Raw genomic sequence first — 15,488 nt, forward strand, 5'->3', positions numbered from 1 at the left:
GGGGGGGGAAAGCACTGGGGGGACTGGGAGCATTAGGGAAGACTGGGAGCATGAGTAGCAGACTGGAAGCACTAGGGGAGACTGGGGATACAGACTCTTGGGAGGACTGGGAGCACCACGGGGACTGGAAGCACTGGGAGAAATTGGGAGCAGTGTGGGAGGGGTACTGGGAGGACTAGGGGGGACTGGGAGCATTAGGGAAGACTGGGAGCATGAGTAGCAGACTGGAAGCACTAGGGGAGACTGGGGATACAGACTGTTGGGAGGACTGGGAGCACCACGGGGACTGGAAGCACTGGGAGAAATTGGGAGCAGTGTGGGAGGGGTACTGGAAGGACTGGAGGGAAACTGGGAGCAGTAGGGAAGACTGGGGGCACAAGGCACTGGAAGGACTGGGAGCACTGGGGAGGGGACTGGAAGCACTAGGGGAGGCTGGGGGTACAGGCTATTGGGAGGACTGGGAGCACTGGGGGAGACTGGGAATACTGGGAGGACTGGTAGCATTACAGGGGGACTGGAAGCACTAGGGGAGAGGGGGTACAGGGAACTGGGGGAACTGAGGGTATATGGGACTGGGAGCTCTGGGAGGACTTACAGGACTGCGGGAAACTAGAAGCACTGGGGGGGGTGTGGTACTATAAGGACTGGGAGCACTAGGGAAGGCTGGGGGCACAGGACACTGGGAGGACTGGGACCACTTGGGAGGGGACTGGGAGCATTGCAGGGGGACTGGAAGCACTAGGGGAGACTGGGGGTACAGGGGATTGGAAGGACTGGGAGCATTGGGGGGAGGCTGGGAGCACTGGGGGAGACTGAGAAGACTGGCAACATGGGGGACTGGCAGCACTGGGTGGGAGGGACCACTGGGAGCACGAGGGGAGACTGGGGAGACTGGGAGTGCTGGAGGAAGACTGGAAGCACTGGGGGGGAAGGGGAGTACTAAGGGAGACTAGGACACAGGGGACTGGGAGCACTGGAAGAACTGGTGGCGCTGGTAGGACTCGTGACAGTGGGATAATAAAGTACTGTAGCACCAGGGGTCAGGAAGCAACTGGGAGCACTGGGATAGCACCACTGGGATACAGGGAGTCTTGGGGGAGGCTCTGTGACACTGGGAGAAGAGGGGCTGGGAAATGGAGGACACTGGGAGAAGGCGGGCTGGGAGCACCGGAGTTGGGGGGGAACTGGGAGCACTAGGCCTTTGGAGCATGGGGCATGCAGGGGAAGTATTGGGAGACACTGGGGTCTCCCTGGGTGTCCAGGGGGCAGTGACCCGCCACCCTTTCAGCACGATGTGGAGCTGACAGACCCCCGTGGCCGGACGCCCCTGGAACTGGCTGTGTCCCTGGGCCACCTGGAGTCGGTGCGGGTGCTGCTGCGGCACAACGCCAACGTGGGCCGGGAGAACGCCAACGGATGGACGGGTACAGGGGCACCGCGGTGCCGTGGGAACACGGGGACACCACCACAGCAGCCCCCGGGTGACCCTACCCTGTGCCCCCCAAGTGCTGCAGGAGGCCGTGAGCACGGGGGACCCCGAGATGGTGCAGCTGGTGCTCCAGTACCGCGACTACCAGCGAGCGACGCGGCGGCTCGCCGGCATCCCCGAGCTGCTCAGCAAGCTCCGGCGGGTACGGACCCCCCCATAGCTGGGGGCCCACCACGGCCTCTGCACCCCCAAACCTCCCCAGGAACCCCCATTGACCCCATTCTTTCCCTGGGGACCCCTACCCATGACCCCACTCTTCTAGGTTGCCCTTATCCCCATCCAGGACCCCAGTAAGGACACCTATCCCTGCCCCACAGACTCCCCACTGCCCAGAAGGGACCTCCCAAGTCTTCCCAGAACTCCCCATTGACCCCACTCCTTCCCTGGGGATCCCCTATTTGGCCTTCACCAATGACCCCACTCTGATCCCAGCCGGGGCCTAAGTAGGGACCCCCATCCCTTCCCTCAGGACTCCCCACCTCCCCAGTGACCTCAGCAAGGATCCCCCAAAGTCTTGCTAGAACTCCCTATTGACCCCACTCTTTCCCTGGGGACCCCCTGCTTATCCATTCCTGTGAATCTCCACCTATGACCCCACCCTCCCTGATCCCCATATCCCTACCTAGGACCCAAATAGGAACTCCAGTCCCTGATCCCAGGACTCCCCAGTAACCTGTTCTCCCCAGAACCCCCCACTGACCCCACTCTTTGCCTGGGGATCCTGTGTTTATCCTTTTTCCCTGGGGCCCCCTTGCTTATCCATCCCTGTGGACCCCCACCCATGACTCCACTCTCCCAGATCCCCATATCTCCACCTATAGGGACCCCAATCCCTGCCCCCAGGATTTCCCAGTGGACCCCAGCAGGGACCCCCCCCAGGCTCATCATGCTCCTCATCCCTTCCAGGCATCCGACTTCTACGTGGAGATGAAGTGGGAGTTCACCAGCTGGGGTGAGCGTGGCCGGGCTCTGCGGGGTGAGGGGCTGTGGGGTGTCCTGGGGAGCCCCCCGGGCATGTCACTGAGGGGGTCCCTGTGCCCACAGTGCCGCTGGTGTCCAAGGTGTGTCCCAGTGACGTGTACCGCGTGTGGAAGCGCGGCGAGAGCCTGCGGGTGGACACCACCCTGCTGGGCTTCGAGCACATGACGTGGCAGCGCGGCCGCCGCAGCTACATCTTCAAGGGGGAAGGTCAGCTCCAACCCCCTGCTCCGGGACCCCCTGGGACCGTCCTGTCACCCTGGGGATCCCCCACACCTCCGCACTATATGTACATCCCCATAAAGACCCCAGATCCCCTATAGGGACCCCCTGGGGACCCAGACACCCTCTAGTCACTCCGCCAGACCCCCTGACTATAGGTACACCCCTGTAAGGACCTATCCGTACCTCCTGGGGCACTGGATAAACTCTGGAACCCTCCAGTCCCTCTGGGGAGCCCCCAGAAACCCCTACACTAAAAGTACATCCCCATAAGGACCTCTTGGGAACCTCCAGTCACCTGGGGAGCCCCCCAGACCCCCTACTCTATAAGTACACTCCTGTAAGTAACCCAGATCCCCTGTAGGGACTCTGGGTATGCTGAGGGACCCTCCAGTTGCCCTGGGGATCCCCCAGACCCCCTGCACCACAAATACCACCATAAGAACCTCCCAGATTACCTATAGGAACCCCCTTGGATCCCAGATACACTCAGGAACCCTCCAGATGCCTCCCCAAGACCCCTGCATTATAAGTACTCCCCTTTAAGGACCCCAGATCCCCTATAGCGACCCCCTGGGACCCCAGTTCCTCCTTCCTGAGGGGACCACCTCAGGCCCTCCACACATACCAGGGACCTCAGTCCCCTGTAGGGACCTCCAATTCCCACAGATCCCCTATAATGACTCCATGGGGACCCCATTTCCTTGGTCCTGAGGGGACCACTTCAGCCACTATATGTACCAGGAAACCCCCATCCCCCCATATCCCCTACAGGTACCCCGTGGGGACTCCAATTCCTCTTTCCTGAGGGGACCATCTCAGCCCCTACATATACCAGGGACCCCAGTCTCCTGCAGAGACCCCCAGTTCCCCCAGATTCCCTATAGTGACTCCATGGGGGCCCCATTTCCCTGTTCATGAGGGGAACACCTCAGCCCCTATATGTACCAGGAACCTCCAATTCCCCTAGATCCCCTGTAGTGACTCCATGGGGACCCCAATTCCCTCTTCCTGAGGGGACCACCTCAGCCCCTACACACACCAGGGACCCCCAGTTCCCCCAGAACCCTAAGATCTCCATGCTGAGGGGTGTCAGGGTGCCACGGGGGGCTGTGTTCTGACCCCCCCGGTGTCCCCCACAGACGAGGGGGCCGTGGTGATGGAGGTGGACCATGACAAGCAGGTGGTGTACACGGAGACACTGGCGCTGGCCCTGCACGAGCCCGACCTGCTGCTGGCAGCCATGCAGCCCACAGAGGAGCACGTGGCCGGCAGGCTCACCTCCCCCATCGTCTCCACGCACCTGGACACCCGGAATATCGCCTTCGAGAGGTGAGAAGGGCGAGGATGGCACCCTGGCGTGGCTGGAGGTGGTGACACTCAGCGGGAAGGGGCCGTTGCAGGGGGAAGCACGTGTGGAGGGGAAGGAAACGCTTGTGCAAGAGGAGGGTGAGTGGCTGTGGGGACCCCCCCGTGGGGACCTGACACCTTCCACCCTCCCAGGAACAAGTCTGGGATCTGGGGCTGGCGCTCGGAGAAGATGGAGGTGGTCAGCGGCTACGAGGCCAAGGTGGGCACGGAGAATGGGGGGGGACATTGGGGCACCCCGGAGTGCAGGGGCCTGATGGTGTCACCCCCTCAGGTGTACAGTGCCAGTAACGTGGAGCTGGTCACCAAGACCAGGACGGAGCATCTCTCGGACCAGGACAAGTCACGCAGTAAAGGTGACAGCCCCACCAGCCAGTCGGGGGCCTGTGTGCCGCGGGGACGTGCCCACTCCTGTGCAAAGCCCGCTCCCTTCCAGGGTGGGACGTGTGTCAAGTGTGGGACACTGGGTGTGGGACAGGTGTCCCCCAGGCATGGGACAGTGTGTGGAGTGTGACACGTGATAGGTGTGGGACACTGGCTGCTGGGTGTGACAGTGTGACAGGTGTGGGTCATCCTGAGCACGGGGTGTCACCCATCAGGCACGAGGCAGTGTGTAGGATGTCGCCCATGAGGTACAAGACACTGTGGGTGTGCAGTGTAACATGTCGGCCATGGGACAGCATGTGGGGTGTCACCAGTCAGGTGTGGGACACCTGGGGGGCTGGGGTGACATGTGACAGGTGTGGGACCCCATGAGCATGGGGTGTCACCCATCAGGCACAGGACAGTGTGTAGGACACCAGGCGTGGGACACATGGATGCAGGTGTCCCAGGAATCATCTGTCAGGAGCGGGACACTGTGGGTGTGGGGGGTGACATATCAGGTGTGGGACACTCTGGGTGTGGAGTGTGACGTGCCAGGCGTGGGACACCGTGTGTGGTGTCACCCATCAGGTGTGGCACCCCATGCAGGGTGTGACTGGTGACAGCCTGGGCAGCCCTGGGGGTGCCCCCCCACTGCCCACACTGCACCCCTGCACCCCTCTCTCCTCCCAGGCTCCAAGACCCCCTTCCACTCCTTCCTGGGCATCGCACAGCAGCACAGCACCCACAACGGGGTGAGTGGCTGGGCCAGGGGGGTTCCTGGGGAGACTGGAGGTCCCCAAAGGGGGCTGGTGGTCCCAGGGGGGCTGAGCAGTGGTGGTGTCCCCACAGGCGCCCGTGCTGCAGGCTGCCAGCCCCACCAACCCCACGGCCATCACCCCTGAGGAGTACTTCGACCCCCACTTCGACCTCGAGACCCGCAACATCGGGCGCCCCATTGAGATGTCCAGCAAGGTCCAGAGGTGAGGCCACTGTCCCGGGGGGATGGGGGTCACGGGGACATGGCAGTGGGTGTCAGGACCCACAGGGTGGTGACAGGATCCCATGGACATGACACTGGGTGTCAGGACCTATGGGGTGGTAACAGGGTCCTGGGGTATGTGGCAGAGGGGTGGTGGCACTGTCCCAGGGGCCATGACCCCTGGGGTGCTGACAGGGCCCCAGAGGCCGTGGCATGCACTGTCAGGACCCATAATGGGGTCCCGGGGATGTGGCACTGGGTGTCAGGGCCCATGGGGTGATGATGGGGTCCCAGGGATGTGGCACTGGGTGTCAGGGCCCATAGGGGTGGTGAAACAGTCCCAGGGGCTGTGACACTGGAGTGGTAACAAGGTCCCGGGGGACATTACAGTGGGTGTCAGGACCCCTGGGGGCGGTGACATGGATCCCTAGGATGTGGCACTCGGTGTTAGAACCCATGACAGGGTCCCAGGGGAGGTGGCACTGGATGTCAGGATGCATGAGGGTGGTGACAGGGTCCCAGGGGCCGTGGCTCTGGGTGTGTGACCCCCGGGGGCGGTGCCGCGGTCCCGGGGCAGTGTCCCCGGGGCGGTGCCGGTGAGCGGGGGCGGTGTCCCCGGCGGGTCCCCGTGCCCATGGCGGTGCCTGGGCAGGTTCAAGGCGACGCTGTGGCTGTGCGAGCAGCACCCGCTGTCGCTGGCGGAGCAGGTGACGCCCATCATCGACCTCATGGCCATCTCCAACGCCCACTTCGCCAAACTGCGCGACTTCATCACCCTCAAGCTGCCCCCCGGCTTCCCCGTCAAGATCGGTGAGGGCGGGGCTTAGTCGGGGTGGGATTAATTAGGGGCAGGGCTTAATTAGGGGCGGAGCCACTGACCCCTGTACCCGCAGAGATCCCCCTGTTCCACGTGCTCAACGCCCGCATCACCTTCAGCAACCTGTGCGGGTGTGACCAGCCGCTGGGCTCCGTGCGGATCTGTGCCCCCCAACAGCCCCCCGGCACCAACCCCCCCGGGCCCAGAGGTGAAGCTGGGGGAGCCGGGGGCGTCCTGGGGCCGGGGATGGAGGGGGCCGTGGGATCCCCGTGGACTGAGGGTGGGGTGGGGGTACGGGTGATACAGAGTGCTCAGGGGAATGGAGTGGGTGTGCAGTGCTGTGGGGTGCCAGGGGACACTGTGGGATGATGTAGGGTGCCATGGTATGCCACAGGATGCCATGGGGTGCTGTGAGATGCTGTGGGGTGTCATGGGACACTGTGGGGTGCCATGGGGTGTTGTGGGGTGCTGCGGGATTCCACAGGGTGCTGTGCGGTGCCATGGGTGCAGGGTGCTGTGGGATACTATGGGGTTCCATGGGACCCTGTGGCGTGCCATGGGATGCTGTGGGACACCGTGGAATGTCATGGGATGTGTGGGGTGCCATGGGATGTCAGGGGCTTCCATGGGGAGCTGCGGGGTGCCATGGGGAGCTGTGGGGATACCCTCAGGTGCTGACAGCCCCCTTGGCATGGCAGCCTGGCCGTTCCCGTGCGAGGTGGAGGCGGGCGTGTTCGAGGTGCCCGCGGGGTACACGGTGCTGGGCGCGGGGCGCAGCGAGCCCCTGCGGGACGAGGACGATGACCTGCTGCAGTTCGCCATCCAGCAGAGCCTGCTGGACGCTGGCAGTGAAACCGACCAGGTGCGGCCATGCCCCCCTCACCTCACCACACCCCCTCACCTGGCCACACCCCCTCACTTGGCCACACCCACTCACCTGCAGCCCCACCCCACAGGTGACCATCTGGGAGGCGCTGACCAACACCCGCCCAGGTGCGGAGCCACCGCCCTACGACGAGGACCTGCAGCTGGAAAGGTGGGGCTCTACCCATGGGGTGTGAGGTGCCACACCCACCTCACCTGGTGTGAGGGAGGGGCCCAAAAGTGTTAGGGTGAGGCAGGGGAGGGGCCATGGGGTGTGGTTTAGAGGGACGGGGCTTCAAGGTGTGAAATTGGGGAGAGGAGGGGCCACATGGGTGTGGCCTAGAGGGGAGGGGCTTATGTGTGTCCAGTTGAGAAGAGGGGAGGGGGTGTGGCCATAGGGATGTGGCCTAAAGGGGGGGGGGTAAAGGTGTCAGATTGGGTAGGGAAGGGGTTCTGAGGGTGTTGCTTAGGGGGTGAGCCTTAAAGGTGTCAGGGTGGGGTAGAGGGGTGTGGCCTAAAGAGGCTTAAAAAGTTGGTGGGAGAGGGGCAGGGCCATGAGGTGTGGCTTAGAGGGACAGGGCTTAACAGTGTCAAGGTGTGGGGGGCCACAAAGAGGGGAGGAGCATCTCACTGTCAAAAGGGTGTGGCCATAGAGGGTGGGGCTAGTGATGGGTGTGGGTGGAGCATGTGGGGGGGGTGTCTCTCCAGCCCATTTGGGCATTGTGAAGCAGGTTGTGGCCACCTGGGGTGCGTGGGGCACAGGTGTGTCAGAGGGGGTGTGGCCTCCACAAAGGGGGTGTGGCCTTCACAAAGTGGACATGGCCATGCCTGCTGTCCCCCTGGCAGGGCCCTGCAGGAGAGCATGCTGCTGCAGGCCAGGCCCAGCGCTGACCCCCCGGCCGCTGGGAGCCCCCCCGGTGCGGGTGGTGGGAGCCCCCCAGCCCCTCCTGGGTACGGCACCTTCGCAGAGCAGCTGCGCCTGGCCATGGCCCTCTCGGAGCGGGAGCAGGAGGAGCAGGAGCGACGGCGGCGTGAGGAGGACGAGGAGCTCCAGCGCATCCTGCGCCTCTCCCTCACCGAAAAGTAGCGCCGGGACACTCTGCACCAGGACAGGAATGTCCCGCACCGGGACAGGGATGTCCCATGTGGGGTCACGCCATGCAGGGACACGGATGTCCCACGTGGGGACACACCCCTTGCAGGGACAGGGACACCCGACCCAGGGGACACCTCAGCGTGGGCACTGTCCTGCACTGGGACACCCTAGTTTGGGCATAGCCCTGCCGGGGTGGCCCCCCCGTGATGGGGACCCCCTGATGTGGGCACAGCCCCCGCACGGGGGGATTTGATCCAGGGATCCTCCTACCCCCAGGACCCCCAGTCCAGGGCTCCTCTCTCGCCAGGCTCAAACCTCAGCCCAGGGATCCTCACCTGGGGACCCCCACCCCAGGAACACCCCAACTTCCAGGACTCCCTCCCCTGGGACCTCCCTCCTCTTTAGTGTTGTACCTTGACCCCCTGGGGGGCAGGACGGCCCCGAGGGATGTGGGTGACCCCTATTTAAAGGCACTCCAGTGGGGGGGCTGCCAGGGGACCCCCAGGCCTCATCCCTCAGGGCAGTGGGGGGAGCAGGGGAGCCCCGAATGTCTGTACATATACATATACATATACATATATATATATATATATATATACACAAATGTGTGTCTGTGCCTGTGGGGGTGGTGGGTGGGGTGTCCCAGGGTGTGGAGGCTGGGAAAAAGGGTGGAGCCTGCAGGTAGGGTGGGGCTCAGGTGATGAGCCTCAGCCAGTAAGCGTAAGGGTGGCATTGGTGGGGTGCTCCTCCCCTTCAACCCCCCCAAATCTGGCCCTGTGCCCCCGTTCCCAGTCCTGGGGTTGATTTATTTAATTTTTTATTTCCTGGGGAGACCCTCACCCAGGAAGAGGGACTTGGCTGGGGACCCATGGGGTGACAAGGGGTTTGGGGGGGTGTCACGTGCTGGGGACCCTTGGGGGATTTCCACCCGATGAGACCTTGAGGGGGTCCCAAGTGCTAGGGACCCTCAGGACGTTCACACCTGCTGGGGACCTGGGGATGTCCCATGGGTTAGGGAACTGTGGTGGGGGTTCCCATCTGCTGGGGACCCTTAGGAGATTCCCACATGATGGGATCTGGGGTGGTGTGGATGCTGGGGACCCTTGTGGGGTTCCCACCTGCTGTGGACCTGAGGAGTCCCAGGTGCCAGGACCCTTGGGGGCTTCCTATTTTCTGGAGATCTGAGAGTGGGATGGGTCACACGTTTGGGGGGCCTGGGTGGGGTCCCAAGTGCAGGGAACCCTCAGAGGGCTCCCACCCTCTGAGGACCTGGAGGGTCCCAGGTTCTGGGAAACTGGGTAGGTTTCCGCCTGCTGGCGACATGGGGGGTCCCACATGCCAGGGAGCCTCGGGAGTTTCCCTCTTTCCCGGGGGGGCGGCCTCCCACGGGCTGGAATGTGAATCCTGAGTTGCCCAGGGGCAACGCGGATGGTGGGCCCGGCTAATCCCCGGGAAAGGCTGCCAGGGCGGCTCCGGGACACTGGAGATGTCCCGCTCTGAGCGAGGGCTCTCGGGTGGTCCCGGGGGCAGTGTTGCTGTGCCCGGGGGGGCCGTGCCATGCCCGGGGCCGTGCCCGCTCCCGCTCCCGTTCCCGTTCCCGTCCGGGCGGGGCAGCGGCGGCGCTTCCTGGTGCGGGGGGGCGGCGCGGAGGGCATGGCGCTGGTGACGGTGCGGCGGGCGGGGGGCTCCGCCGGGGGCCCCGCGGTGAGTGCGGCACTGGGATGAGGACTGAGCGGGGCATCCCGGCGGGGACGGGACGGGGGGTCCTGGAGCCCCGGGAGGTCCCGGTGCGGGGGTACGGGCTGGCACAGGGGATCCCGGTGCGGGGATATGAGGACTCCCGGGGGAAAACAGGCTGTCCCAGAGCCCCGGGGGATCCCAGTGCGGGGCTACGGGATGGGCCTGGGGGTCTCGGAGCTCCTCCGGTGCCCTGGGGGGGGGGGGGGGTTTGGTTGGTTCGGGGGGGGGGCCCGGGGGGGGGGGGGGGTTTGGTTGGTTCGGGGTGTCCCGGTGCGGGGGGTACGGGATGTTCCCGGGAGTCTCGGTGCCTCGGAGGTCCCGATAGGCTGTTCCGGGGGATCCCAGCGCGAAGGGGGTGGGGGCGGAAATCTCCAGTCGCTCCCAGTGCAAGGTTATCTCGGCCGTTCCTGGTGGAACTTTACTACGAGTTTGCTGGAAGTTTACCCAGTTGCCCTCAGTGCACGTTGGTGTCTCCGCTGCTCCCGTAGTTAAGGGGGGAAGATGGGGGTGTGGATGGGGGGTTGTCTCCAGTTGCTCCCACTTTCCTCAGTCCTCCCAGTCCCTTTGCTGTCCCAGTGGCTCCCAGTGCCCCCCCTCTCCAGTAACTACTGGGCCTTTTCTGGGTGCTCATCCCAGGCTCCCCATTCCAGGGGTAGGGGGCACGGAGGCAGTACCCCCTCTGCTATTCCGAGGGGAAGTCCCAAGTAATCCACCTTCCCAGTGGGACCCCCATGGGGCCCCCCGCACCCCCCCCAGGGGCTCATGCTATTGGGGGTGGTGGTTGGCAGGGGGTCACTGGACCATGGTGTCCATGCTGGAGGCGGTTGTGTGAGACGCCCAGGCATGGTCTGTGCCCTGGGGTCACACTCCCCCCAGGAATTGCCCCCACAATTTGCAGGAGGAAGATGCTCCCAGACGTGGCAAACTGCAGCGGCGGTGAGAGGGGCCTCGGGACCCCCAGGATGGGGGGCACTGGGATAGGGGGGTACAGCTGCCCCCTCCCCAGCTCTGTCTCCCTCGGAGGAGTGCTCTGGGGGTGTCCTGGCTGCTCAGAACCCTCCTGCCCCCCAGGCAGAGCTTTGTCATGGTCAAGGGGGCTGCGCTGCTGCTGCCTGCGGAGGAGCCCCCCCAGGACGAGCCCCCCCTGGCTGAGACCCCCCTGGATGAGTCTCCCCCAGATGAGCCCCCTGGCCAGGCCCCGGGGCAGCAGGAGAAGCACCTGCACCTCATGATGCAGTTGCTGCGCCCCCAGGATGCCATCCGGCTGGTAGGGCATGGATCCCTCTGGAACATGGGGATGGGTTGGGGACAGAGATGGGATGGGATGGGATGAGATAGAGGTGAGATGGGGACAGTGACAGAAAGGGATAGAGTGGGAATGGAGATAGAATGGGGATGGACAGAATTTGACATGGGATGGGGATGGGATGGGGACAGGATGGGACAGAATGGGTATAGGGATATGGCATGAGGACAGAATGAGGACAGGGAGGGGGATAGGGACAGAGGTGGGAATTGAATGGGATGAGACAGGATGGGGATACGGTTGAGGATGGGATGGGACAAGATAGGGAGCGGTATGAGGATGGGGGCAGGATGGGAATGGGATATGGATGGGGACAGGATGGAAATGAGATGAGGATGGGGATGGGATGGAACAAGAAATGGGACAGGGAAGGGGATAGGATAAGACAGGACAGAATTGGGATGAGATAGAATGGGGGTGGGATATGGACAGGAACAGAATGGGATGGGGTGGATGGGGATGTGGTAGGATGATGTCAAGATAGGTAAGGAACAGGACAGGACAGGATGAGAAGAGGGATGGAGTGGATGGGGATGGGGTAAGGATGGGATACGGCCCAGCCTGGCCCCTCGGTGTGCTTGATGCTCCTCCCAGGTCCCTGGGAGCACTGGGGGGCTCTGGGGAGGGGCAGATCCCCCTGCCAACGCCCCCACACTCTCAGGCGGTGCGGCTGGAGTCGGCGCGGCCGCGGCGTGTGCGGTACCTGCTGGTGGTGCGGCCAGAGGAGGCGGGAGCCGAGGGCCAGACGGCGCTGCTGGGAGTGGATTTCGCCCACGAGGGGTGAGCGGGCTGCGGGGGGGGCACGGGGGGGCGGCCACACCCCCTGACCTGTGCCCGCCCCAGGGCCGCCCACTGCACCCTGGGCATGGTGCTGCCCCTCTGGAGCGACACCCAGGTGTTCCTCGACGGCGATGGGTAAGGGGGGGCTGGGAATCTGGGAATGGGGAGGGGCTTAACAGGGCGGGGCCCATGTGAGAGGTGGGCCTGGGGTGCCCACCCCAACCCACGTGTGTCCCCGTGGTGTCCAGGGGGTTCAGCGTGACGTCGGGGGGACAGACCCGCATCTTCAAGCCCATCTCGGTGCAGACCATGTGGTGAGCGAGGCCCGGGCGTGACCGAGGGCATGGGGGGCATGGGCACCACCTGGGATGTGGGGGACATGGGCATTGCCATGGGCATGGTGGGTGTGAGGGGTGTGGGCACTGCCCTGGACATGGGGGAGGGGGATAACACGATGGGCATGAGGGATGTGGGCATTGCTGTGGGCACAGGGAATGTGTCACCATCCCGGGCAAGGGGGATGTGGGCACCAGTGTGGGCAAGGGGGATGCAGGTAACAGGATGGGCACAAGGGATGTGGGCACCACTACGGACACAACCATGGGCACAGGGAATGTGTCACCATCCAAGAGAAGGTGGATGTGGGCACCACCTGAGACACAGGGGATGTGGGCACCACCCTGGACATGGGCAAAGGGGGTGTGGGCACCACCATGGCATGGGGGATCTGAGCGCCACAACAGACATGGGGGATGTGGGCACTGCCAAGGGCACAGGGGATAGGGGCATCACCATGGACACAGGATATGGGAACTGCTGGAGGCGTGGGGGATATGGGCACTGCTTGGGCACAGGGAATGTGGGTGTTAGCATAGGCAGAGGGGATGTGGGCATCACTATGGGCACAGCCAGGACACGGACCTACAGGCACCACCATGGGCACCTGGGCACAGTCATGGGAACGGGGTTGGGGGAGGGTTTGAGCACGGCTGGGAGTGGGATAGTGGCACCCACATGCTGGGGATGGCCAGCACAGGGGACACAGGTGTTGGGGTGGTGGCAAACTGGTGTCAGGTGGTGTCGGGGTGGCGGTGGCAGAGCAGGGGTGGCAGGTGGTGTGCGGCAGGGCCATGCTGCAGGAGCTGCACCGCGCCTGCGAGGACGCTGCCCGCGGTGGGCACATCCCGGGGGGCCCCACGCTGGCCTGGGCCCACGACTACGCGGCGGCACTGAGCTCGGAGCAGAGCTGCCTCAACGAGTGGCTGGCCATGGCTGACCTTGAGTCCGTGCGCCCCGCATCGCCCCCACCCCTGCGGTAAGAACCGCCCCTTGCCCCGCCCCTGCCCTGCCCCACAGCCTGGGTAGGGCTGGGGCTTGTGGTATAAGGGTGGGGCATTGGGTGGGGCTGTGAGGGCAGGGTATTGGGTGAGGCTGTGAGGGCGGGGCTTGTGCTAAGGTGTGGGATCTGCATTCAGCATGTGGCTTGTGGGACAGGGCTTGTCTGGATGGGGTGGGGCTTAAAGGGATGGGGTGGGGCTTAAAGGTATGGGGAGGGGTTTAAAGGAAATAGGGTAGGGCTTAAAGAAATAAGTGGGGCTTAAAGGAAATGGGGTGGGGCTTGAAGTAATGGGGTGGGGCTTAAAAAGAGTGGGTAGAGCTTTCAGTCTTTAAGTTTCCAGCTTAAAGAAAATGGGTAATGGAGAGGTGGGACTTGCATTTAGGGGAAGGGCCTGAGCACGGGGAGGCGGGGTCTGTGCAGGGCATGGTCTGGGTGGGGTGGGTGGGCGGTGGCGGCAGTGACACCCGTGACAAGGTGATGCGGGCGCCAGGCCAGCGGCGACGGAGCTGTCAGAGCAGGCGGTGCGGGCACTGCTGCGGGACGTGATGGCCGCTGCTGACCTGGAGAACGTCACCTCCAAGGAGGTGGGTGGCAGCAGGTGGGGGGGGACAGGGAGGGCCAGGCACGGCCATCCTTCACCCCTGGCGGTGCGCAGGTGCGGGAGGAGCTGGAGCGGCGCACAGGGCACAGCCTGGCCCAGCACAAGGACTTCATTGACAACGAGATGCTGCTGGTGCTGGCACAGATGGACCGGCCCTCACGCGTCTTCCCACACCTCTACCTGGTGGGCAGTGGGGTGGGAAGGGTGGGCAGGGTGGGCAGGGGTGTCCCCACCCCTCACCGCTGTCACTGCACAGGGTTCTGAGTGGAACGCGGCCAACCTGGAGGAGCTGCAGCAGAACAAGTGAGTGTGGGATGGCACGAGGGCATCTGGTGCCATCATGGTGGGGTGGTCATGGGGTCATCTAGGGTGTCACTGGTGTGGCATGGGGTCTTTGTGGACATGGGGGCATCTGGGGTGTCATGGGTGGGTATGGGGCCATCTAGGGTGGCACAGCAGGGTGGACATGAGGGCATGGGACCTGGGGTGGCATGCTGGGGTGGGCATGAGGTCATCTGATGTGACATGGTGAGGTTGCACAGGGTCATCATGGTGTCATGGTGGGGTGGGTATGGGGTTATCTGGGGTGGCACCATGGGGTGGGCATGAGGTCATATGGTGAGGTGGCACAGGGTCATCATGGTGTCGTAGTGGGGTGGGTATGGGGTTATCTGGGGTGGCACAGTGGGGTGGGCGTGGTGTCAATATGGGATGGTGTGGCATGGGGTCAGCTGGAGTGTCATGGTTGCATGGTATGGGATCCTATCTAAGTTGGGTGTGGGGTCATCTTAGCATGCCATTGGGGTGGGCATGGGGGTATCTGGGGTGGCACAGTGGGTACGGGGTCATCTGGAATGTCATGGATGTGTATGGGGTCATCTGGAGCGACATGGTAGTGTGGCATGGGATCATCTGGCATGGGATCATGGTGGGGCAGGTATGAGGTCATCATGGGACACCCGTTGGGGTGTCACCCTTGTCCCCACAGGGTCACTCACATCCTGAACGTGGCACGGGAGATTGACAACTTCTTCCCAGCGCTGTTCACATACATGAATGTGCGGGTGTATGACGAGGAGGCGGCCCAGCTCCTGCCCCACTGGAATGACACCTTTCTCTTCCTCTCCCACGTCCGGTCAGTGGGGCCAGGGCAGCCCCGGGGCATGGGGGGGGATGCCGGGGGGACATTGGGGGCACGGAGGGCAGCGGCTGGAGCTGGGGGCAGAGGGAGGAGTCCCCTGCCCTCAGGGGAGGAGTCTTGATGAATGAGGTGCTGGGGTGCACTGGGGACACTGGGAGCACTGGAAAGCTCTGGGGACTTGGGTCTCTGCAGATATAGTGAGCCCTGCAGGACAAGGGGAGCCCTGGGGACATGGGGTGCATGGGGTTCCTGGGGACGCTGGGATGGCTAGGGACACGTGGAGAACTGGGATGTGGGATCCCCAGGGGACACTGGGGTGGCTCAGAACGCCAGGGTGGTTGGGGACATGGGGAGGCTTGGGGACAGAGAGCCCTGGGGCATGGGGTCCCCAGGGACACTGGG

At 63.9% G+C, this 15,488-nt stretch overlaps 2 protein-coding genes across 2 annotated transcripts in view; both read left to right on the forward strand.

The window, feature by feature from the left end:
- Positions 1-8,737, forward strand: part of ANKRD13D (ankyrin repeat domain 13D) — a 9,333-nt gene extending 596 nt beyond the window's left edge. Inside the window, exons 2-15 of the mRNA XM_017828581.1 lie at positions 1,086-1,424; positions 1,507-1,631; positions 2,396-2,441; positions 2,534-2,677; positions 3,832-4,021; positions 4,193-4,259; positions 4,332-4,413; positions 5,114-5,175; positions 5,273-5,403; positions 6,055-6,212; positions 6,296-6,427; positions 6,918-7,081; positions 7,176-7,255; positions 7,930-8,737. Coding sequence (XP_017684070.1) covers positions 1,086-1,424; positions 1,507-1,631; positions 2,396-2,441; positions 2,534-2,677; positions 3,832-4,021; positions 4,193-4,259; positions 4,332-4,413; positions 5,114-5,175; positions 5,273-5,403; positions 6,055-6,212; positions 6,296-6,427; positions 6,918-7,081; positions 7,176-7,255; positions 7,930-8,170 — 1,961 coding nt within the window. The 3' untranslated portion in view covers positions 8,171-8,737. The remainder of the gene's footprint in view (positions 1-1,085; positions 1,425-1,506; positions 1,632-2,395; positions 2,442-2,533; positions 2,678-3,831; positions 4,022-4,192; positions 4,260-4,331; positions 4,414-5,113; positions 5,176-5,272; positions 5,404-6,054; positions 6,213-6,295; positions 6,428-6,917; positions 7,082-7,175; positions 7,256-7,929) is intronic.
- A 1,086-nt stretch (positions 8,738-9,823) lies between these two features.
- Positions 9,824-15,488, forward strand: part of SSH3 (slingshot protein phosphatase 3) — an 8,069-nt gene continuing 2,404 nt past the window's right edge. Inside the window, exons 1-11 of the mRNA XM_017828585.1 lie at positions 9,824-9,883; positions 10,818-10,855; positions 10,991-11,186; positions 11,887-12,005; positions 12,069-12,140; positions 12,254-12,319; positions 13,132-13,320; positions 13,835-13,928; positions 14,000-14,128; positions 14,202-14,248; positions 14,934-15,080. Coding sequence (XP_017684074.1) covers positions 9,833-9,883; positions 10,818-10,855; positions 10,991-11,186; positions 11,887-12,005; positions 12,069-12,140; positions 12,254-12,319; positions 13,132-13,320; positions 13,835-13,928; positions 14,000-14,128; positions 14,202-14,248; positions 14,934-15,080 — 1,148 coding nt within the window. The 5' untranslated portion in view covers positions 9,824-9,832. The remainder of the gene's footprint in view (positions 9,884-10,817; positions 10,856-10,990; positions 11,187-11,886; positions 12,006-12,068; positions 12,141-12,253; positions 12,320-13,131; positions 13,321-13,834; positions 13,929-13,999; positions 14,129-14,201; positions 14,249-14,933; positions 15,081-15,488) is intronic.

The sequence above is a fragment of the Lepidothrix coronata genome, unplaced genomic scaffold (genome assembly GCF_001604755.1).
Source record: "Lepidothrix coronata isolate B3197 unplaced genomic scaffold, Lepidothrix_coronata-1.0 Scaffold150, whole genome shotgun sequence".
In the NCBI taxonomy this organism is placed as follows: Eukaryota; Metazoa; Chordata; class Aves; order Passeriformes; family Pipridae; genus Lepidothrix; species Lepidothrix coronata.